General features: G+C 41.7%; 1 protein-coding gene across 3 annotated transcripts in view; it reads right to left on the reverse strand.

Annotated features, from left to right (window-relative positions):
• The window catches only part of LOC121941822 (cell migration inducing hyaluronidase 1), a 141,767-nt gene that overhangs the window by 88,529 nt on the left and 28,349 nt on the right, over positions 1–24,889 (reverse strand). For all 3 annotated transcript variants that reach the window (XM_042484707.1, XM_042484725.1, XM_042484717.1), the window contains exon 3: positions 11,314–11,451. In XM_042484707.1, the coding sequence (XP_042340641.1) occupies positions 11,314–11,451 (138 nt within the window). The remainder of the gene's footprint in view (positions 1–11,313; positions 11,452–24,889) is intronic.

Genomic DNA, 24,889 nt, shown 5'->3' on the forward strand with positions numbered 1-24,889 from the left:
GAATCACTCCAGCCCCTGCAGGCCTCTATGGATGGGCTACGTGAGAAGCTAAGCTCTTTTCAGGGCCGGCTGGCTAAAACAGAAACCCTGGCAGGCGACAACTTTCAGCGGATATGTGAAGCTGAAGCCAGCGTCAAGACTCTCCAGGCCAAAAGAACGCAACGCTGAAAATAGGTCGCGTAGAGCCAATCTACGTATCCTGAATTTACCTGAAGGAAGTGAAGATGGTCGTGATCCACTAATCTTCATTTCAGAGTTGCTGAAAAACCCCATGGGTGACAACATATTCACATCCCCGCCGGAGCTCGACCGCGCGCACTGCGCAGCCGGACCAAAGCCGCCAGCAGGACGACCCCCGCGGCCCTTCATTCTGTGCTTTCACCGGTACCGGGACAAGGACGCCGCTCTGAGATGGTCCAGGCAGCACGAAGTCAAGTACAAGGACGCCACCTTGAGGATTTATCCAGACCTCAGCACCACCCTCGCCAAGAAAAGGTCGGCATTTAACGACGTAAAGCGGGCTCTTTATCAGAGAGGAGTGCAGTTTCGCCTGCTATTCCCAGCCCGGCTCAGAGTCACCTTCAATGGAGAAAGCCACCTTTTTGAGACCCCGGAGGAGGCGAAAGTGTTCTATGATCGCCATGTCGCAAAGTAAACATCTGCCTGCTGTTTATTAAGACTGAGGCGGAATGACTGATTTGTTCCATTCTGCGGCAGCTGCGCACTTTGCGCTCAGAGTTTGTTTACTGTTCTTATTATAGGAAAGAGAACAAAACAACAGTATGTCTTGACTCCAGGACTCCTGCCCAAGTGGACTGGTTTTATGTTTGGTTTCCTCGGACTTGCTGAGACTCCGTGGGTAAGATAAAACTTAGTTTCAAAAACCGTTTTCTTTGTGTCTTAACACATACAGACATATCCACGGGTATTTGTTTTATGTATGGTCCTGTCTAAATCACTACCATATTATTTCAATCATCTATCTTGTGTTATTCTCTAACTGCCTCATCAAAGGTTTAGATAGTTATAGGACCATCACGTTTCTTATTCTATTATTATTTTTCCCATTATTACCATTATTCTACTTATTTTATTCCTTTCTCTTTTCCTCTTCTTTCTTCCATATGCCTCTGTCCATATCATAGTTAATGGTTCAGCTTATACATTGATAGTGTAATCCCTACATGCTATGTTGTTCGGGAGCCCTCCCCCAAGTTAGTTAAGTTAGTGCGTGAATGGTCTATCGGGAGATCTATGTTTCATGTAGGGGACTGCAATTTGCTTCAGTTGGGGAAGCAAAGGCAGAGTTTAGGTGGGTTCTAAGGTTCAAGTACAGTGCTGCCTTTTTGGGGTTTGTGAATTTTTTTTTTTTTTTTTTTTTTTTTTTTAATCTCATGTTTTGGTATTTCATTCTGTGGATAAGATAACACACAAACTGAATGACTATGGATGATGTATCAAGTAGCAATGTAATAATGAGGGGTTCAGCAGTACGCTTTACCAGTTGGAATGTAAAAGGTATGAGAGGGCCGGTGAAACGGGCAAAAATTTTTGCCCACCTTAAAAAATTAAAAACAGAAATAGCATTTTTACAAGAGACACATTTGGTAACAGCAGATCATATGAAACTCAAAAAACCATGGGTGGGACAACTTTACCATTCACAATTCAACACTAAAGCAAGAGGTACAGCGATTTTAATACACAAAAATGTACAGTTTACCCTGAAGGAGTCCATATCAGACCCACAAGGCCGATTTGTCATAGTGACCAGCTCCCTCCTTCATACTCAAGTTGCACTTGCTTGTATATATGCTCCTAACTGGGACGATGCCAGCTTTGTATCTAAGCTTATCTCTACTCTACCTAATCTGAACTCTCACCGTTTGATCTTTGGGGGTGACATAAACTGTGTTATGGATCCGACCTTGGACCGATCCAGCTCTAAGTCGGTGTCTCCTTCCAGGATGGCGCATGCCCTGTCTACATTCATGAATGAGACAGGTTGTGTGGATCCTTGGCGTTTTCTCTTTCCGCGTAACAAGGAGTTCTCATCTTTTCTCACACGTGCACCAAACGTATTCAAGAATTGATTACTTTTTTATAGATAAATCACTGCTGCCTTTTGTTAGGAAAAGTGAATATTCGGCTATCGTGGAATCAGACCATGCACCGGTTTTACTGGATTTAGACTTTCCTCTCAATCAAGCTCAGCGCCCCAGTTGGAGAATGGACTCAACTCTACTAGCAGATGAAAACTTTTATAAAACAATATCTACTGCTATAGATAATTTTCTATTGACAAACAAATCAGACTCAGTATCGCCGTCCATCTTGTGGGAGACATTGAAAGTGGTAATCAGGGGTGAAATAATATCTTACACAGCAGCACGCAATAAAGCCAGAAAACTAAAGCAAGAACAACTCATAGATTTAATATTTGACTTAGACCGTAGACACTCAATGTCACCATCTCCTGAACTATACAAAGAAAGACTGGATTTACAAATGCAGTATAATCTAATATCAACACAAGAAACGGAACAATTTCTCCTCAGGTCTCGAGGATTCACGTATGAGCATGGTGAAAAGGCGGGCTGTCTCTTGGCTCACCAACTTAAATGCAGAGCAGCAGCTCAGCTCATACCACAGATTAGAAGTCTTCTGATGAGCTAACAGTCGACCCTGTCGAAATTAATAATATTTTTAAGACATTTTATTCAAATTTGTATGCATCTGAATTCCCAGAGGATGATACGGACATGCTAAATTTTCTAGATAACTTAGATGCCCCCTCCATTGATCCTAACAAAAGAACAGATTTGGATAAGCCCCTCACACTTAATGAAATTACCGGCTCCATTTCTGCTATGCAGAGCGGTAAGGCCCCCGGGCCTGATGGCTACCCAGTCGAATTTTATAAAAAATTTTCCTCCAAACTGGCCCCTTTGTTACTTGAAATGTTTAATCATTCACTGGATCAGGGAACCTTGCCACGGACCCTCACAGAAGCTAATATTACACTCTTGTTGAAACCTGGCAAAACTGCGGTAGAGTGTGGCTCCTACAGGCCCATATCGCTTTTAAATGCAGATGTTAAGATACTAGCCAAGCTCCTTGCTATCAGGTTGGATACTGTGATGGCGGACATTATCTCGTCAGATCAGACTGGCTTTATCAGAAGCCGCCATTCCTTCCTTCTCTAATATACGCAGGCTTCTCAGTGTCGTTCATCTTCCGCATCCTTGGAGACCCCAGAGGTCGTGGTCTCCCTGGATGCGGAAAAAGCATTCGATCGGGTCGAGTGGCCATATCTGTTTGCAGTACTGGGAAAATTTGGATTTGGGCCAAAACTTATATCTTGGATACGGCTGTTATATGTATCACCTAAAGCAAGAGTGATCACTAACAAATTGTCTTCTAAACCCTTCTCGCTGTTCAGGGGCACCAGGCAGGGCTGTCCCCTCAGTCCACTTTTATTTGCTTTAGCTATCGAACCTCTCTCTATTATGCTGAAAACCTCGCAACACTTTAAGGGAATCTGTAGAAAACAATTAGAACACAGAGTTTCTCTATATGCGGATGACTTATTACTTTACATTTCAAACCCAGTATCATCTGCCCCTGATGTTGTGAATATGTTACATCGATTTGGCAGGTTCTCAGGATATAAGCTGAACTTTTCAAAAAGTGAGTGCTTCCCAATCAACAACTTAGCCCTCCAAATTGCAGAAACAGATTTACCTTTCCCTCTTTCTAGATCAGGATTTAAATATTTGGGAATTAATATTACCCGTTCATTCTCTGGTCTATATGATAAAAAACTTTACTCCCCTGATTAACAAGCTTAAATGTGACTTTCAAAAATGGAGCGTTCTAAACCTCTCCCTAGCAGGGAAAATAGCATGTATCAAAATGAACATATTGCCGAGGTTTTTATATCTTTTTCAGAGTATACCAGTCTTCCTCCCAAAGTCATTTTTTAGACTTGTTGACAAACTGTTGTCTTCATTTTTGTGGGGTAATAAACATCCTAGAATCCGTAAGGCATTCCTCCAGAGGCTTAAGACAGAGGGGGGGAATGGCCCTGCCCAACCTGATGTATTATTATTGGGCAGCAAATCTACAAAAAATAGTCTATTGGATTCAGAGACCAGATACTGATTGGTGTCAATCAGAAATTAATGCCTGTGCATCATCATCACTCTTTGTATTGGTGACTTCCAAGCTCCCCCTCTCTCCTAAACAATACTCCTCATGCCCTATTGTAATTTCCACATTAAAAATTTGGTCACAATTTCGACAGAATTTTAAATTGACAGACTTCTCCCTTTATAGCCCCATCTGCAATAATCATGCCTTTCTTCCAGCCAAGTCAGATCCTGTTTTTGCCCAGTGGCAGAGGGCGGGCCTAAGTCAGTTCACTGATCTCTACATAGATGGAACCTTTGTTACATTCGACGCTCTCTTCACCAAGTTCAATCTACAGCGCTCTAATCTTTTCCGTTATCTTCAGATCCGTCATTTTGTTCGTACCATTAGCCCGTGTTTTCCAAACCTACCTCCAAAAAAAGGAATAGACATCATTCTTCAGGTCCCCACGCACCGTAGGAGCCTCATATCAAAAATTTATAATAGTATTATGTCATTCAATAAAGTGACACTTGATAAGATTAGGGCAGACTGGGCAGAAGAGCTTGGAACGAGCATTTCTGATGATACCTGGGACGATGCACTATATAGAGTAAATGGGTCAACCTCATGTGCCCCGTCTTGGCTTAATTCAGTTTAAGGTTCTCCATCGGATCCACTATAGCAGAGCCAGACTCTCTAGGATCTATTCTAATGTCAGTGAAACATGTGAACGTTGTCATATAACTAAGGCTGATCTTGCTCACATGTTTTGGTCATGTAATAAATTGCTTAATTTTTGGACTATGATATTTCGAACTCTATCTGAAGCTTTTGGCAAAGATATTCAACCTAGTGCTGTACTGGCTATTTTTGGAGTCCCAGGAGAGGGTTCATCACTGACAAATAAAATTAAGAACATGCTTGCTTTTTCAATTCTCCTCGCCGGAGAAGAATCCTGTTAGAGTGGAAATCAGCATGTGCACCCAAAGCCTCCTCATGGCTGAAAGACTTGACTTTTTTCCTTAAATTAGAGAAGATAAAATATAGTATTCAGGGTCGACCCAAAAGTTCTATGACACGTGGGGGCCTTTATTAACCTATTTTGAGGGTCTTGAAGTCCTCCCACAAGATTGAAAATTAAACTGTCGAAATTATGTGTACCTTTGCCTGTACTCCCCTGTAAACTGAGGGGCCCCCCAGCAAACCTTTGTAGTCAGTAGGCAAATACTCATTGTCGAGATATCCACTCCATTTATTATTTTTTTTAATATATATATATATATTTTTTTTTATTTATTTATTTATTTATTTATTATTATTATTATTTTTAATTTATTTATTTATTTTTTAATTTGTGTCTTATGTTGACAGCAGGGTGGGGATGGGGGGGGTGGGGGGGGGGGTGGGGGGGTTGGAAGGGAAAAAAAAAAATGTAAAATGTAAAATGTAAAATGTTACATTTACAAATATCTGTGAACTGCTCTTTTTGTCAAATAAAAACAAGTTTAAAAAAAAAAAAAAGACTGATGAAATACAATTGTCCCCACTTTTCTCTCTGAATGTTGTGCAAGAATCTACCAGGCCAAAATGAAATCTTTGGAGCGGGAGAGCGAGGTGCAATGCACAGGTTCTGAACCTGGTGCGATGCAGGAGGAGCCCGACCAGGAAGCAACCCACAGAGCCCAGTCCCTCCACGCACCAGAGTCTTCCAATCCCGGCAGAGTAGTTTCACAGCAGCGGATTAAGTGGCCCCCAGCCAGCAAATGAAGTGAGTGGCAGCAGTTTGATGAGGATGTGTCCAACATCATCCAAACGACAGCCCAAAGGAGATGCTGACAGTTGACTCCAAACGATGACCACCATCATTGTCACCTATGCTTCAGTGAGATTTGGCCAGAAAGAGAAGAGCAAGACAAAGACTACCTCTTACACCATGAACTGCAGGGCCACCAAAATACACCAAATGCGTCAAGAGCTTCGAACCCTCAAGAAACAGTACAAGACATCTACTGATGAGGAGAAGCAGGAATTGGCAGAGCTGTAAAACAGAGCAGAGTGGCACAGGAGGCAGGAAAGAGAGAGAGCCAGGAAGCGAGCAGCCTTCATTGCCAATCCCTTTGTCTTTACCAAACAACTGCTAGGGGACAAGCACAGCAGTTGTCTTGAGTACTCTTAAGAGGAAGTGAACCAGGACCCTATCAGGGATCAAGAGCTCGAACCCAACAAAGCACTCATAATCCCCACCCCCCCAACAACAGAGCTCAATCTAAGGGAGCCGGGTCTGAAGGAGGTTGTGGGGGTCATCAAGGCTGCTCATTCAGGCCCCAGTGGCGTACCCTACCTGGTCTATAAATGCTGCCCGGAGCTTTTCTGGCACTTGTGGAAAATCTTGAAAGTGATTTGGCGAAGGGGGAAGTCGCTGACCAGTGGAGGTGTGCTGATGGAGTTTGGATCCCAAAAGAGGAGAACTAGAAAAATCGACCAGTTCCAGACAATCTCACTGTTGAGGGTTGAGGGGAAGATGTTTTTCATTGTTTTTCAAGTTTCTTCTCATGAACAACTACATCGACCCCTCAGTGCAGAAGGGTGAGATTCCTGGAGCTCCCTGCTGTTTGGAGCATACTGGTGTCGTCACGCAGCTCATCAGAGAGGCCCGTTAGAACAGAGGCGACATAATGGTGTTGTGGTTGGACCTGGCCAACGCCTATGGGTCCATACCACATAAACTGGTTGAGCTTGCACTACACCTTCACTATGTTCCCAGTAAGATCAAGGACCTGAACCTGGACTATTACAATAGTTTCAGGCTCAGGGTCACTTCTGGGTCACAAACATCAGACTGGCAGCATCTTGGCAAAGGAATAATAACAGAATATACCATCTCTGTTATTCTTTTCGCACTGGCCATGAACATGGTGGTTAAGTCGGCAGAGGCTGAATGTAGAGGGCCCCTAACCATGTCTGGAGTAAGACAGCCCCCCATAAGAGCCTACAACCTCACCATCACAACAACATCAGTCCCAGCAGGCAGGTGGATCCTACAAGGACTGGAGAGACTCATCACCTGGGCAAGGATGAGTTTTAAGCCCTCCAAGTCACGGCCATGGTACTGAAGAAGGGGAAGGTGACTGACAGATTCCATTTCTCAATTTCAGGAAGTGTCATTCCATACATTACAGAGCAACCAATCAAGAGTTTGGGGAAGCTCTTTGACTCAAACCTGAGAGACTCTGCAGCCATCCAGGAGTCCAACCAAGAGCTTGGAACTTGGCTCTCCAAGGAAGAGCGAGTGAGCAGAGTGGTAGGACTCCGGCAGCAAGGAGCATGGACAACATGGGAGAGCACACTGCAGGTCAAACATCGTGTAGGCAGACTTCCATCAAGTCCAGGAAGTCTAGGATAAAGGCAGTTGCTGAGAGCTTAGCCTTAGCCGACACCATCACGCCCCAAAGAAGGCAGTCACCTTCATCAGAGCTGGAGAGAAATCCCGGGGACAGGCAAAAACAACAACAGGCCTCCTCCAAACAGCCTCTGACTAGCAGCTGCAGTTTCCACCGCACAAAGCCACAACATTACTCCAGCAAGACATGATCATCAGCTCTAAGGCTTCAAAACACCTGATCATGTACAGGGACAGAGGCTAAAGAACATTCTAGGAGCTCGTAGAAGTCAGCTGCAGAGGCTTTGCAGAACGCTTTGCAGGACACTCATTCTGCAGAGTCCTCACTCGGTTGGGCAATACTGGAGTAGCTAAGAAGAGGGCCATTCAATCCACAAGTGAACCTGCTGAGAAAGCCACAAGGTGTCTTTGGTTTAAAAGGGCTTATCCGTGGGTTTCTAATGGGACTCCAAACATTAAAAAAATGAAATAAAACCCTCTGTTTTAAAGTACTGGCAGCCACTGAGACATGTAGACAGTGAATTGCAATAGTTTAGGTGCAAAAAGACAAAAAAATAACTGAGCCTTTCTTAAAGCCATTTCACACCAAGCAGGTTTTTTTCTGAAAAATTAGTCCAAAAAATTGATTTTGTGGGTTAAAATAAATGCCTGCACAACTATGCTTGAACAATTATGCAGGGAAAATATTCAAACTGACCTTTATCTCAGTGGATTTCTATATTGGACCATTTAAATTCTTTGTACCAACTGATATTGTACAGGTCGCTGCTAGTTTGCTGCCAAAAATGTGAAACATTTGATTGCTGCTTCTGATGATACCATCAAGATGCTAATGTAGCTGATATTTACTTGCTAAGGTTGCATGTTGTTCACAGAACCTGACACATTGCACATGGCTAACTGTGATGCAGAATAAATGTGATCAGGCCACCATGGTTTTGGTTTGCTAGACTTGAATCAAATCATGATTCAGTTTAACACAAAATATGATCTATACAGCCCAATATAAGAAATCACACTTAGCCTCAGAGGGCTTTATGGTATCCCTTTGTCCTTTGACCGTCACAGCGACTAGCAGGCCATTTACACAGCAACAGTTCTTTTATGAAACACTGAACTTTTTTGCAGTTTGGCCTTTCATTCACACAACTACATTTTTGGGGCCCTAAAAACACAAACTTTTAAAATCGAGTTCCAGAGTGTATTCTTTGGAAAACGCCACCCTTTCAGTCGCAGTGTAAACTGGCAATGCGAAGCCTTGTCAGCATCAGTATCTATATTAAACATATTATATACATATATATATATTAATATGTAATTGCGTGTGACAATAATAATTATATGTATTCAATAATAATATAAGTATGAATAATAATAGTATCAGCAGTACTAAGTGTCAGGCAGGCATGTTTTTTATTTTAATTGTTGACTTTTTGGTATGTTTCTTCCACATTCTATATTATAATGTTCTTGAAAATGCTATACTATGACTTTTCTTGACATTTGGAATGATGAATTTTTTGACTTGCTATAGTATGGCATTTTGCACAATACTATAGTATGACTTTTATAATTTAAATGTTGACTTTTTGGACTGTTCTTTTGAAATTCCACATGATAAACTTCTCCAAAATGCTGTACTATAAGTTTTAGCGGGAATCTAGAATGATGTCTTCTTTCACCATTTTTATCGCATGCTATAGTATGACTTTTTTTCAACATTTCAAATGTTGACTTTTTGGACCATTCTTTTGAATTCTACACCATAAAACTTCTTCAAAATGCCGTACCATAAATTTTATTGATATCTGGAATGATTCATTTTTTTTACTGTTTTTACCGCATGCTATAGTATAACTTTTTTCAACATTTTAATTGTTGACTTTCTGGATCATTCTTTTGACATTCTACACTGTAATATTCTTCTAAATGTGATACTATAAGTTTTATTGATATCTGAAACAATGACTCTTTAAACCATTTTTCCACATTCTATAGTATGGCATTTTGCAACATACCACAGTTTTAGTTTTTTCAACATTTTAAATGTTGTTTTTGGACCATTCTTTTGAAATTCAGGATTATGTTAAAACTGATGTGACACGGCTCCTGGCTCACTGATCTACTGGAGCGATTTTAAGACCCGTGGTAAGTACGAAGAATTCCCTTTAAGCTTCCAGTTAAATGTACAAACAAATAGGCATTGTTGTCAAAAAAGAAAACAACCTTAAACCAAATTAAGAATAGACACGCTCATTCATTTAGTCCCAGAGTCAATTTAGTGCATCCCTTCCCACAATCCCAAAGTTTAAGAGATTTTTGGATGTTAAATATCAAAAACTATATTTAATAACTAAATAACTTAATCTAATAGTGGGAATCCCCGGGCCACTGCTCTCTCACTCTACAAACAGCAAAGTATGTAAAGTAAGGCTCCAAAAGAACAGTATCACTGCCACTGGAAGAAAAGCCACATCCACTGCAGAGGAGACACAACATCAGGCATGTCAAACTGCAGACCACGCCTGATGAGTCATTTGGCTAAATGCAGCCCTGTGATAATTATTCTGTAAAAATCCCAACTCTGTAAAAAAAAGGCAATATGATAGAAGGATGGAAAAAACGCATTTGCTTCCAGAAGAATGTGGTCGAGGTCTAAGTTTTTCAATTCTTCCCCGTCTTCCTTCTCCAGATCTGACAATGCAGGTTAGGTTTTCTACAGTACTGTATCTCTCTACCAACCCATATCAAGCTATTTGTTAAGCCACAGCCACCTTTTAGCATCCCAATCACATTTAAGGGATATCATTTAAATTCCCCTTTTACTGTACCCCACCTACATATTCTTATATACTCATATTACATTAGATGAAGAAACTACTATTCCACTATAACTTGAAAGAAAGATGAACACAAGATGAATTTGTCTAGCCAATATGTTTTCAGCCCAACACGTAACATGTCGCAGCTTTGTAAGAAGACTTCCACCTCCGCATATTACGTATCCTTCCACGTCTGTTATTTATGCTCCAGGATGCTACTACCATGATGTCAACAAATGCACATGATGGGATGACGTGGCACGTGGTTGTGTTTAGGCAACAGCACAGATAGTTAGGTTTAGGTGACAAAGTCACGGATGGTTAGGTTTAGGTGACAAAGTCACGGATGGTTAGGTTTAGGTGACAAAGTCACAGATGGTTAGGTTTAGGTGACAAAGTCACGGATGGTTAGGTTTAGGTGACAAAGTCACGGATGGTTAGGTTTAGGTGACAAAGTCACAGATGGTTAGGTTTAGGTGACAAAGTCACGGATGGTTAGGTTTAGGTGACAAAGTCATGGATGGTTAGGTTTAGAGCAAGGAGGCACATGGTAAGGTGTTGAAAAAAAATCACATTCAAGCAGGGAGCGAAGAGCAGACTCCCTCTTCAAAGTCAAGGTATTGGGACCCATCCACTACCCCTGTAAGTGCCCTCATGCTCCTTATATGACCTTCTTACCAGCAGCGCTACTACCTGTCGCCATTGTGATGCATTTCAACCACACATGACAGGTTCCATCAGCTGTGTTCTCAAGTAACACCATCCATGCGCATATCAGGCAGACATGGCAGGTGCTGTCTGGGCGTCTGCCAACGTATAATAAGACCGTGACAGATTCTGTTCATTCTCCATGCACACACAAAAGGTGCCTTTTGGTGTCTCTCACTTACACCAAAGGAACTGACAGAGCAGATCCCTTTGATAAGTTTGGAATAAGAACGGGCTGGTTTAGCTTACCTCCATTGAGAATCTCAATGGAGTGGACCGTGGCCGAAGATGTGAGAAGGACCTTCCTGCCATAACCAATTGTTACACGGTGGTCTTCACTGTGCCCTGGCATCCATGGCTGCAGTCCTGGCTCTTTATCTGGACACACTGCAAGAGACAGAAAAGATTCATCAGTGGTGCTACTACAGTATGAAAGGTCAGATACATCAATATTTTGCTACTCTAAACAGCACTTTGATCCACTAAATTTAAGAGAAAAAAAGTACTTTTTACCCCACAACACAAATTTTACAACTATGGTTGCTAGTTACTTTGAGATTAAGATTTTACATAAAAATACACATGATAATCCTACAAAATACACTGTTCAAGAACCAGTGCTTTCCAACCCTTTTGGCTTCTGATTCCATGTACAAAAAAAAACAGTTTATAGAAAGAGAAATTTCCCCAATAAACCTCTTAAGTGTTTGTTGTTGTTGTTTTTTTTAAATAACTGTCCAAGGTCCAAAGAGGAAAAATGATACATTAGTTTATAAAAAGTGAACTAATGTATCAGTGAAAAGTGTAAAAACAAATGTGCGTAGCAGAACGTTGCTCTATCTCACAGGGGCTCTGGCCCTATGGGACTACATGGGCAATACTCTTTTCTAATCACATGCATTCACCCAGTAAAATTTACATAAATGTAGGTGACGGATCAGGATGTAACTATCCAAATACATGCAGACCTCACAGTATATAAGGTACAAGGAAGATTTATTAGTCATTTTTTAAACAAAGTTTAAAGAAGGAAATTAGAATTTGTTCTTGATCCTGCTACTGCTTATGAGTTGAAGGATGAGTTGATTAAAATCACCAGCTACTATGAAAAATTCTACCCCGTTGCTGCTGATGGCGTCATTTAATTCATGCAGTGCATTTTCTGAATTTGCATCTGAATTTGAGTCTTGTGTCCTGTCGGTTGTGAACAAGGTCCACCCATCCAGCAACAGCTTGATCTGGGATGTTAGGTGTTAACCATGTCTCTGTGAAGATACTCAGAGCAGTCTCTGATCTCCCATTGCTGAGCCTCATCCGCTTTATTCTCCTTTGACTGGACATTAGCCAGAAGAAGGCTTGGTAGAGGAACAGCTCTCGCTCCAAGTCAGGTCAGCCTCGCCCTGATGCCGGCTCTCTGTCATGGTCTGCAGTCTGTTTAGTGTTTTATTTTCTCCCTCATGTTTCATGTCTTGTCTTCCTGTTTTATTTTGGTATCACTCACCTCTGTCTCTGTTCCAGGTTCCTGTCTGCCCTGCCCCCTCCTTGTCGGTGTGCACCTGATCCCTGATTGTGCTTCCTGCCCCTGTTTCTCATCACGCCCCATTAGTCCCGCATATATTCCCCCTTTGTGTCTTGTCTCGTCGCCAGTTCGTTGATCCTCCTCATCCACGTAATAGCTTTGGTCCGCAGCCTTGTCAGTAGCTCTTTTTGTGTTTGAACCTCGCTTGTTTTTTGACCTTGCTTTTTGCCTCTTGCTCTGGACGTCTCTGCTGGGAATAAACCTTGTTTCGCTGCTCTTACCTGGTCTGAGTTTTGCATTTGGGGCCTACCTTCCTGCGCCACAGTTCATGACACTCTCCTCCCTCTCTTCGTCCAGCACTTTCGGTTTTGTTTCTCCCCTCTGGTCTGACTGGTCGCTCGGTGTATACCATTGGTGGGGATCCTCTCATGCTCTGTTGCATTCAGTCTAAAACCCACCTCACTTCTCTATCGTAGAAACGTCCTGCTTCAGTAGAAGGGGCCATAGACCCGGGAAAAAAAGAAAAATCTAGCAAAAAAGTAGCAAGGATTTGAGGAGCTACTGGCCACTGCATGTATATATGCTGCTGTCGTCATAGCAAGATATATAAGGCTGTACCCCAATGCTGTTTGTCATCCTGTTGTCATCAGCGATTCAATACAGTTCTGCCCCTTTGGGGCTTAAACCCTAATTATCATATCATGAAATGAAAGCATATGTAAAAGGACAATACTGTCCTAATTTACACAGCCTTCCTATTCTGGCAGACTCCCGATAGAAGTGGGGGCACTGTGTAAAACATGAATTAAATTAAAAATGTATGATTAACTAATCTTTTTACATTTTTGATTGGTAACATGAATATGCATTAATTCTGAATTTGATGCCTGCAAAACAATCATAAGAAGTTGGGGCAGGGGCAACAAAAGACTGGGAAAGTTTTGAAATGCTCACAAAACACCTAAAACATTCTAAAGGTAAACAATTGCTAACAAATGATAGGTGTGAAAGGGGCATCCTCAAAAGGCTCAGCTGTTCACAAGGAAGGGTGGTGCTTCATATTGAACGAGTGCAGGTACTAGACAGGTTTACCTGCAGTCCAGACCTGTCTCCTTGAACACTATGAAACACAAAGTAGGCCAAACATTGTGACTGATCCACCCACTTAGGTTGTGTCTGTCCTTGTCAACATAGCACTGACAGTTACACTGTGTGTAGCTGTCCAGTTTTCCCAATAGAGTTTCAGTCAATTGCTCTCTGGTGTGGGTAGTGATTATCTCATCTCCCGGCCTCCTACTGGATCCATCAATGGCATTTACTGGCTGGGGACCTGAATTGTCAAATAGATTTCCCAGAGGACTAACAGACTGATAGGTGGTCAATCAGCTGACATTTTCTGCTGACTGTCAGTGATATCTCTTTGGCTCTGGAGGACTATTATGTCTGTGGAGGTCTTTTATTTTCTTGATTTAACCAGAAAACCTCTTGAGATTAAAAATCTAATTTTCAAGAGTGCCCTGGCCAAGACAGGCAGCAACATAAGTTAAGGGAAAGTGACAACAGGTAAAACTTATCAGGGAAAAAAACGGGCGGGAAAACACGAAAAAGACAGAAAGTAAAACCCGACATGGCACAGTGAAACTAAAAAAAGATTTAAAAAGGAATAATAATAACAATATTAATACATTTTATTTATATAGCACCTTTCATACATGGAATGCAGCTCAAAGTGCTTCACAGAGATAAAAAAGGTACATGAAGGCATAAAAAAGCAGCAATAAAATATACAGGTTATAAGATAAAACATGCCAAACAAAATAATAATAATAACACACACATACACACAAAAATACCAATGAAACAACAACATCTTACAACTGAAAAGAGCAATGGCGTAAAAGGGTGAACCATCTTTATAAGGTTTGCAATCTAAGGGAAGGCCAAAGTAAAAAAATATGTTTTTAACCTTTTCTTAAATATATTCGCAGAGTCTGACTGTCAAATATGTAGTGGAATTTTGTTCCATAGTTTTTGAGCATAGGCACTAAAGGCTGCTTCTGCCACTTTTTTTTTTTTGTTTTTGGGACTATTAGTAGTCTAGAGTCCAACGATCAAAGAGCATGATTAGGGGTGTAACGTGATAGACAGTCTGCTATGTATGAGGGTGACATATCGTTGAGGGCTTTAAAAACCATTAGGAGTACTTTAAAATAAATCCTGTATGATATAGGCAGCCAGTGAAGTATAGGAGTAATATGTTTTCTTCTTCTCGTTTTTGTTAGAACTCTAGCTGCTGCATTTTGTACGAGCTGAAGTTTAATAGTTGATGTCTTGGGGAGGCCAGTGAGCACCAACAACCTCTTCCCCTCCTCAGACTCTGGTAACCTGAATATTCTCATCCTTCTCCACCTTACAGCAGCCTTTAACACCATCAACCACTCCATTCTCCTGTCTCATCTGAAATCCTCCCTCAACATCACTGCCCTCCTGGATAAGGCCATATCTCACAAACCAACAACAGTTCATCAACATCAATAACTGCATCTCCTCCCTCGTCCCCTATGTTTGGTTCTAGGCCCTTTCCTATCCATCCTCTACATCAGTGGTCGGCAACTGGCGGCCCGCGGGCCAAATTTGGCCCGCCGCCAATAATATCTGGCCCACCAGATGACATTGATTAAAAAAAAAAAAAACCTGATATATGTATTTGCTATCAAAAAACGACAATTCTACACAGATTTCAGAACATTTATTCAAAAGTCGTGAACTGACAAAATATGATAAAATAAAATAAGGCAGCATCTGCTTGACTTCAGCCGCACACTGACTTCAGGTAGGAACTTATTTGGCATATGTGCGCTCTGAGAAAAAAGAGGGCAAAAAACTCTGTGTGCCACTCCAACAGATGCAAAATCTGTTTCATTGAATTCAAACAAACAACAAACTTAGCTCAAAGATCAAATAAATAAAATAAATTAAAACAAAAGAAAAAAAAAGTTCTGCTTGACTTTGGACGCACACCGGCTTGTGGTGGGAAATTGGGACATGCGCTGTGCTCCTGAAATTACAGAGCAAAAAAAGCAAAAAAGAAATTACTATTTAAATAAAATCAAGCAATAATATGACTATTAAAAACTTGAAAGGCTACTCACTTAATGGGAAAACTGGCATCTCCCTTCAGTCACAATCTTTTGGATGTCTGGCGACATGGATGTCAGTTTAATCCGCAAGCAGTTCTCCAGATTTTTGCGCGTTAGGCGGTTCCTCGCATGCGTCTTGATGGCGTTCATTGAAGAAAAGCTTGATTCACAAGTATAGGTAGAGGGAAACATCGTCAGTACATAAAAGGCAAGTTTCTTAATCCACCTGTACTCCTCTGAGCGTGCGATCCAAAAATCCTCCAGGGATTGCGCTCTGAGCGCATCGCTGACCAGGGAGCTTGTTTGAAAATCAATAAGCTCCAGCTGAAATGCGGCCTCATCCAACGAGGGGATGATTTTTTTAGCCAGGGAGGAGAAATCCGCACTTCGGACAGTGAGTGGGTCACGGACAAAAGCGATGATGTCCCTCGGGATGGAGTAGTCCTCAAACCTGGACTTGAAGTTGGCTCGTAGTTGTTTGACGAAGTCAACCATCAGCCCTGTCACTTTTCCCCGTCCCTGTGATTTTAGTGTAGTGAAGTGCAAGAGCCTTCCACTTGATATGTCTGACTGGAACAACTCCAGTTTCTTGGTAAACGATTCCAGCTTTTCAACCAGGTCCACAATGGTTTTATCTCTCCCTTGTAGCTGCATGTTAAGCTGGTTCAGGTGGCCAAAAATATCCGTTAAAAATGCAACGTTGGACATGGCCATTTCATCTTCTAGAAAGGCAAGGTGGTCGCCTGCAGCTCGTATCTTGCTTTATCTCAGGAAGGCTTTAACCTCATCCAGTAGCGCACACAAGCGCTCCAGCGCTCCAGCGCTTTGCCTTTACTTAACCAGCGCACGTCGTTGTGAAGCAGCAGGTCATCATAAATGGCCTCCTCTGACTCAGCCACAAGTTGTCGGAAAAGACGATGCTGTGTGCTTGATGTACCTCTGACAAAATTAATGACACGCATTACTTTATCCATAACGCCCTTTAGCTCTCCACTGAGCCTGGCGCACAGGACACTCTGGTGAATAAGGCAATGCAATCCATGCATTTGGGGCGCGATCTCCTTCATTCTGCTCACCAGACCTCTGTGGCAACCAACCATGGCAGGTGCCCCATCTGTCACGATGAGGTTGATTTTCTCAAATGACAATGAATGGAGTTTGAATAATTCTTCCAGTTTGGTAAATATAACTTCCCCAGTGGCGTTCCCCTCTAGTGGAATTAGAGAAAGCAACTCCTCCCTGAACTCCTTTCCATCAAAATATCGCACATAGACACACATCTGGCTTACATCTGTGTTGTCGGTGCTCTCATCAATGGCCAGAGAAAAGTATTCGGCCTGACTCAGATCACTGATAATGACTCCATGCACAGCATCCGACAGTGCGTCTATGCGCCGGGAAGCTGACCTCGCAGAAAGAGGCACCTGTTTCACTGAGGTAATCACGCCATCCATTGATTTATCAGTAGCCAGCTCCTCCAAAACTGCCACCATCACTTCTTTAAAAACCTTTGCATCAGTGAATGGTTTGTTGTGCCGGGTTAGAACCCATGCCGCTTTAAGGGATGCACTTGTCACCTTTTGCTGCGCCGTGAGTCCTCGAACCAGGATCTTGCTGCTGTGTGCATATCCAGCTGTCAGTGCGCTAACTTTCTGCCTTCGCGCCTCTGTCTGGAGTGGATATGCAAGTTGCCATGCTTAGTCTCGTGGTGCCTTTGGATATTATATTCTTTGCAAACTGCAACAACCTCATTGCAGATGAGACAGACTGGCTTGGCGTTCATAAAATCAGGTAGGATGAATGCATATTTTTCTCTCCACTCTTCTTTATACGTCCTACCTTCGCTGTCGACTTTCCTTTTGACTGCTTTGGACAATGACATTTTGTCTTGCTAGCTAGCTAACTAATGTCTCACGTTATCGCGTTATCTCAGAAAAAAAAAAAAAACAATAACAGCATCACGTCACACGAGAATAGGCTGCGTTACCAACGGAAACCAAATCATTACAGCAAATGACCTTAAAATGATGAATAAGTTAGTTAAGCTCAGAAAAGTGTTTATTATTTAAGCATTAAGTCTTAACAGAGTATGTGTGATTACAGACAGCAGCCTTATTATCACCAGGCTACTGGCTGTTTCCTAACGCAGACATTGTAATAACAGTGTAACAAATTCAATTGATTTAATATAAATAACTTTATTAAATCATGTTTATGTCGAAAAATGAGAGAATTTTTTTGTGGAAAAGACAGGTTTGCCTGATGAAAATGTAATTTTGGCCCACCATTGAGTTAGTCAGAAAAAATTTGGCCCGAGGCCAAACTTAGTTGCCGACCCCTGCTCTACATACTCCCACTTGGTCACATCATTCATCGCCACTGTCTCAACTTCCAGTGCTATGCAGACGATGACCTTCTGCCTCAATTGTAACGGGTGAGGTACGGACCCAGATGCAGTACACCGGTAAACAGGAATAGTTGGTAATGACTTTTATTCAGCCCAGCACAAATCAAACACGAAGCAAGATGAAGTAATTATGCACACAGTTCATTCTTCGGGTCGGAACCCACAACAAAGTCTCTGGAGGGAGATCGAAGCAACGAACCGAAGCTTACGTCACTCGGCGTGGATGCGGAGGAAACCCCGTAGCTCAGCAGCTCGACAGCACGTGTGGAGATACCGTCGAGGAGAAGGCGGAAGCGTGGTCGGGGACAGGCGGAGGTTCCGAAACCGAGTGAGCAGTCCGATGATGCAGCGGTACCGATGGGGATGGACCAGGAGGATCGTCGGGGCCAGGCGGAGAGGTCTTTGCCAGCAGAGCAGATCAGGAACGCCAAAACAGAACTCGTGGTCGGGGACAGAAGGCAGGTAGGTTTACCGGGGATCAGGCGAAGAGAGGAGGTCAGGAACAGGCAGGGTCGGCTTTCAGAGATCTGGCAGGAGAATGCTGGAGAGTCTTGCATAATGCGAAGGAACAATCTGGCAATGAGTCTGTGTGTGTGGGTGGCTTATATACTGAGTTGATTACTGATGGACTGCAGCTGGAGGTGAGTGAGTGAGCAGGCAGAGTGGGCGTGGTCAGCAGGTAGAGGGAGCAGAGGGAGAGTGAGTGGAAAAGTACTGAGGGGGGAGAGGAGCAGGATTGTGACATCAATAATATTAAATCCTGGATGCAAGCCAACTTCCTCAAACTGAATTGTGAAGAATTTGACATCATCATCATTGGTCCCAAATCTCTCAGAAAAAAAGCTCAAGACTTCAAGACTCCCTCACCACTGACTGCTCCACATTGCACTAATCCCCACACATCCCGCAACATTGGCATCATCTTTGACAGCAACCTCACCAGAACGGCCTTCTTCCGTCTTAAAAACATACACTTCAAAGTCCTCGTCCTCACTCACCACCCTTTGGAACTCTCTCCCCATGTGTAATTAATTAAGTATGAATTTTAATGCTGCGTGTATTCTTATCATGTATTTTAATGTATTCTTTGTATTATTTTTTTACTTTGTAAAGCGTTTCTGAGTTTCTTGAAAAGCACTCCATAAATAAAATATATTATTATTACTATTATTAACAGCTGACGCTGCTCCAGAGTGAATGTTTGCAGGCTGGTGAAACATCCTGGAGCCAACTATTTATTGGAGTGTCCAGCCAGCCAGCGCTCCAATCACATACTGTTGCTCATGCTGAGTTAGAAAATATTTGCATGCATGACTGTTGTTGGCCATTCTTTTCTCCTCTTATCTCATTTTGAATGTCCGACAATAATCTACAGACAGTGCACACTCTGTTTGTGCATTTTGACCGTCAACATAATGATAACCTGGTCAGTTCACAGCGACACAGTTCAGCACTATAACCCGACTCTCTACAGTAACTCTCTATCTCAGCTATCTTCTTTTGATTCTTTTGTGATACATAATGCCACTACACTTAGAAGACAGAATGTTGCCTGAGTGTAACTGAACACACAAGCTTAAACCTGTATCAATGCATGACAATTTTGGGGAGGTCAAATTTCCCTCTTTCATCTAATGGAGGGGACGTGACCCCCAGTCACATGACTATTACTCTGTCCAATGCTTGATAAAGCAGGATCTTCCAGCTCTGCAGGCCCTGCTCATCTCTCCATGGTTGTAGAAGCTGCAGCTGTTCCTCGTTCATACCTGTCGCAAGAATGTCATGTTTTACTAATTGCAAGTTTCCAAACTCTTAATCTTGCCTCATCTCAGTAAGTCAGTCTTGTAACAGTTATGCCAAGTGGTAACAAAAAAGTGAACTGGTCAACATTATGTCAGTCGGTCTACTACTGTGTTCAGACAACCCCGATTTACAGACATCACTCATAAAGGCAACTCATAACTTATAGCAGAGAAATAATACAGCCAGTCAAAATCAGACTGCTGTTTTATGATCATCACGTGTGGTATTTCTGTGTAGTTTACTTTACAGCTTACTTTGCTCAATTTTAGCAACCCACAGTAACAAGAAAACAATCACATCACCCCACTTGAAAACTTTATAGCGAACTGTGAGTCCATTAGTTACACTAAATGATATGTTTCGGTAAATAGTCAATGATAGACATTACTTACCAGTCTAAAAAAACTTTGCAAGTTCAGCATCAAACTGCATCTTTTAACCCTCCAAGAGCTTTCTCCAGTGTTGGAAGCTACACCAATATTTACTCTAGTTTATCTTCTTCTTACGTTGCTTCTTTCCTTTGCCACAGAATGTTGCTTCTTTCTCGGAGCTGCTTGTGATGCCGATAGTGGTCGTCACTTAGACTGTAACTTGGATGCTGTATTCACTGACTCTATGCTCCAGCTGGCTCAATTTATTCCTCCTCTCCTGCTGTTCACTAGAGGCCAGGATGTATTATTACAGAGTGGTCAGGCTGCTGCTTAGCAGTAGATATCTCTGCAATACAATCAATGGGCATCTTGGACATACAGTAACATCAAAGGTGTTAATTCTCCACACTCTGTTGATAGGGTTAGTTCATTTTTTTAATGTTTTAAACTAAAATTATGTCCAGTTCTTACATAATGCACCTTTAAGGCAGCTAACTTACTTCAGTTCAATAGCAATAAAACAGAGGTTTTGATCACTGGACCACAACATCACAAACTACAAATACAGTCCACCCTTGGTTCATTCAGCGAATTCAAGAATCTTGGAGTAACTTTTGATAGCCTATCCTTTGAAAAACATACCAGAAATATTGTCAAAGTCTCTTTTATCATTTATGCAACATCTTCAAGATACGACACATGCTCAATTTTAAGGACAGAAAAAGCCATATATGCCTTTATTGCATCACGCCTAGACTACTGTAATTCTCTTTTTACCTGTTAAAATTCCAATTTAGTTTTACAATAACAACTTGCACAGAAATCAGCAGCCAGATTATTTACCAAATCCAAAAAGTTATGTCTCATCACTCCGATTTTTAGCATCACTGTACTGGTTATCCATTAATTTTAGAATTCATTTTACATTTTTATTAATCGCATAAAAGGCCATCCATGGTCTTGCACCAGATTACAGAACAGAACTACTGTCCCCTTACAATCCAGCCCAGACCACTGTGATCAGCTGATCAAAACCTTTTAGCAGTCCCATGAACGAGACTGAAAACCAGTGGTGACTGTGCATTTTTAGTTTTGGTCCCCCGTATCTGGAATAGCCTTCCCCTCAGTGTGAGATCAGCAGACTCCACTGAAACTTTTCAGACCTTCATAAAAACTCACTTTTATAAGAAAGCCTTCTCTTAAAATTATTATTTGATGCTTTTATATTTCTAACTTATCACTGATGTATTTTATAGTGGTCCTGTTTTAGTTTTGCCACCTGACTTCTTTGAGCACTTTGGATTCTTTGTACTTTTACCTGTTTTTAATTAAAGAGTTTGTCCGTTTATTGGCTTTAAACTTGTTTTATATGACATTATTTCTTATCATTTCATTAGTGTCTTTTCTGCCTTTATATGTGGTTATTCTATTAATTTTAGTTTTACCTGCTTAAAGTAGGTTAATTCTCTTCACCACATGTTCTTTACTTAATAGGAAAGGGTATTTTTAAACGTGCACCCTCATATGTTTTTGTACACATTGTTATTTTACTTGCGTTTTATTGTTCTTAGGGGGCAGGGGAGGGGCGGCATGTCTTGCAGGGAGCATTTTTACATACTTTACATTCAATTCAAGTTTTGGCACTTTGATGATGTGAACCATGGACATCATTACAGCATGCTAATGAGTGAATAGAAGTGTAAGTATAATATGTCACCCGGAAAAGCTTTTTTAAGTCTTAAGAAATGTAATAATAAGCTTTTATTCTTCTGTGAGTTGGAATAAAAGCAATAGATTTTACTTCTATTTTACCTGTTGCAGTCTGATACACACAGTTACAGAGCCAGTCCTTCCACACAGAAACAAGCTGCATAGTGGTGTTTTGACGTCCCAGCTTGCACAGTGTGGGCTGCATTTTGATTTTCTCCTTCCTACATGTGCGACTCTGAAAAAGGAATTGTTTGAAGGTAACTTTATAACCAGTTAAACTGTTTCTGATGAAACAATTCATTTCCTTTTTTTTTACTACGTTAACTAGGGTGTTCTCCTATTGATCATTAATATTGTGAGGGATGCAGCACCCAGACCAGCTCATTAGGGATATTTTTATGTGTTCATTTTTAATGTCTTTTATTGAAGCCATTATTGATGAAGTCTTTTATTGTTGTTTTTTTTTGCCTTCATGAGTGAAACCTGTAATAAACAATGAGAGGCCACAGTAGGTGTCTGTTGTCAAGTATTCTGCCAGATGGTTGAATCAGGAGCTAAACTCGAAGGGGTTGTGGTGTTTTTGGTGGTCAGTCCTGTTCAAGGCAAGAATAGGCTCACAGCATGGACTGATGTTGTGTGTGGCCTGGTTGTGTGCATAATTACGCACATGTTGTTGCCATTGTTGCTGTCCTCCTCCTCTCCCCGTGTGCTCCCTTCGCCCTCCTACCTGTGCACCTGTTGCCAATTCCCTCATTCAGGAGGGCAGGTAAGGAGGTGCGGAGTGTGAGGCCCTCTCTCTCTGAGACGCGTGCCATGCAAGGAGGCAGCACAGCAGCCGAGTTTGTGGGGTTCTCTCCCTTTGTTTCGTTCCTTTCTTTTCCCCTCGGGCATGTCAAGATTGCCTGGTTTTGCTGCTTTAGTTTGTTGTGTTAGTTTGGGTTTGAGGTTTCCGGTGGTTCAGTTTTCAGTCTTTGTTTCACTTTAGTTAGAGCCTTCCTTTCTGTTCTTTTAGGGAGTTAGGGGAAAGGCGTTGAGTCTGACGGCCTTCTGTGGGCTGGCTCAGCAGCTTTCCACCTTTTTGTTCCTTTTGGCCGAACCTCCATCCTTTTGGATTTGTTCTGTTAATTGTTTGCTATAATTTGTTTTTTCTTCTTGACAGAGAGCCACCACGAAGGGGTTTTAAACCAGTTGATTTGACAGTATTTCATTAAAACTTGCTTTTACACGTTTCTCAACTGTCTGGCGTCCTCTCTGTTGAGCCTTTTGCTAATTTCGTTGAAAGGCCGTAACACCAATCACACTGTAAACAGTGGTAGCTCAAGACAGCATAGAACAGCTCTCTTTAAATGATCATGGCTATGTTTTAGTCAGTTATTATCCTTTCTGCGCCTGTAATTAGAGTTGTGAAGCGCCCAGGTGTAGTGCTTTAAAGTGTTTATTTTTTCTGATTTAAAAAAAAAAATAGTTTTCCCTGGCTCACCTGTGTTGTTGGTTTTCTGATGAAGTTCAGGCACAGTTCATTGTGTTCTTGGATTAAGAAAGGAATTTCAAGCAAAGCAATGGAGCAGGTTCAGCAGTTTTACTCGCAGCTGCCAAACACTCAAAGCAACTAGCAGCCACAGAGCTCCAAGACTGACTCCAGAAGGTCACTCAGGAATGTGTGTGTGTGAACAGCTGCTGATGGAGACCATTTTACTTTATTTTTGGAGTTGAGGGATGAGTTGATTAAAATCAGCAGCTACTATGAAAATTCCATCTGGTTCTTTGGGCATGTTGCTGCTGATGGTATTGTTCAATTCCTGCAGTGCATTTTTTGAACTTGCATCGGAGTCTTGTGTCTTCATGGCTCCCAACAAGGTCCGTCTTTCCAGCGCAGCAGCTCGATCCGGGATATTAGGGGTTAACTATGTCTCTGTGAAGATGTGTGCAGAGTAGTCTCTGATTTTCCATTGTTAAATGATTAGTTATTATGTTTCTCCTACAGCATTAAAATGCCAGCGTTTATTCCTTGCCTTTCACAGAGATGCTGTGTTCTGTGACTGACACTTGCCAGCTGACTAAACAGGACTGTCAGTGATGCTGCTACTGAACAATAGCAGAGTTGAGTTGTGCGCACGCCGTGCTTGACCAAAAATAATTACAGAGGAATAAAAAAAAACATATGAGGTATCAAGATTGCTGAACTGTAACTCTCCAGGCAGGAGGAGACTTGAGACTTTACAGGCTCCACATAGGTTATGTTGACTTTACCTGGGTACCAAGTGGGTATGGACCCAAAATGGACACCTAGAACCCAATCTCTCTCTCTCTCTCTCTCTGTCTCACACACACACACACACATTGATGTGACATGTTTTTGACTCCAGAAAGGATTTAATTTTGTGATTATAGTTGGACTAACAAAAACAAATAAAAGATCCATGCTATTGCAATAGCTGACACATTGCTTTCATTACAGTGAAAATGACCAGCATGCTGAAACTACAGTTGACCAGCAACTGTTTCAGTTTCTAATTTCTAATCTCTTTCAGTGAGCATGCTCAGAAAATTACAGCACCATTTACATGACCAGAAAAAACATACTGACCATGCTTAGCATAATGGCAAGTTACACTGATTTAAAACAAGAAATATGTATGAATGAATGTGATAGCATGACTTTCAGTGTCATTTGCTCAAAAAAAAATGATTTGTATTTTATCAAGACTCCAACATAAATCATTCTGTGGCTCAGTTTGTCCAAGTTGTGTCAGTCAACAATCCTTTCATTTAAAAAGCTGAATTATTATTCATGTATTGTTTAAATGCATTCTTTTCATTTTACTTAAAGTCTAATCATGAAATATCGATGCTTAGCTAAGGTTTTTTCCCCCTT

This window comes from Plectropomus leopardus, chromosome 1 (genome assembly GCF_008729295.1).
Source record: "Plectropomus leopardus isolate mb chromosome 1, YSFRI_Pleo_2.0, whole genome shotgun sequence".
NCBI classification, from domain to species: Eukaryota; Metazoa; Chordata; class Actinopteri; order Perciformes; family Serranidae; genus Plectropomus; species Plectropomus leopardus.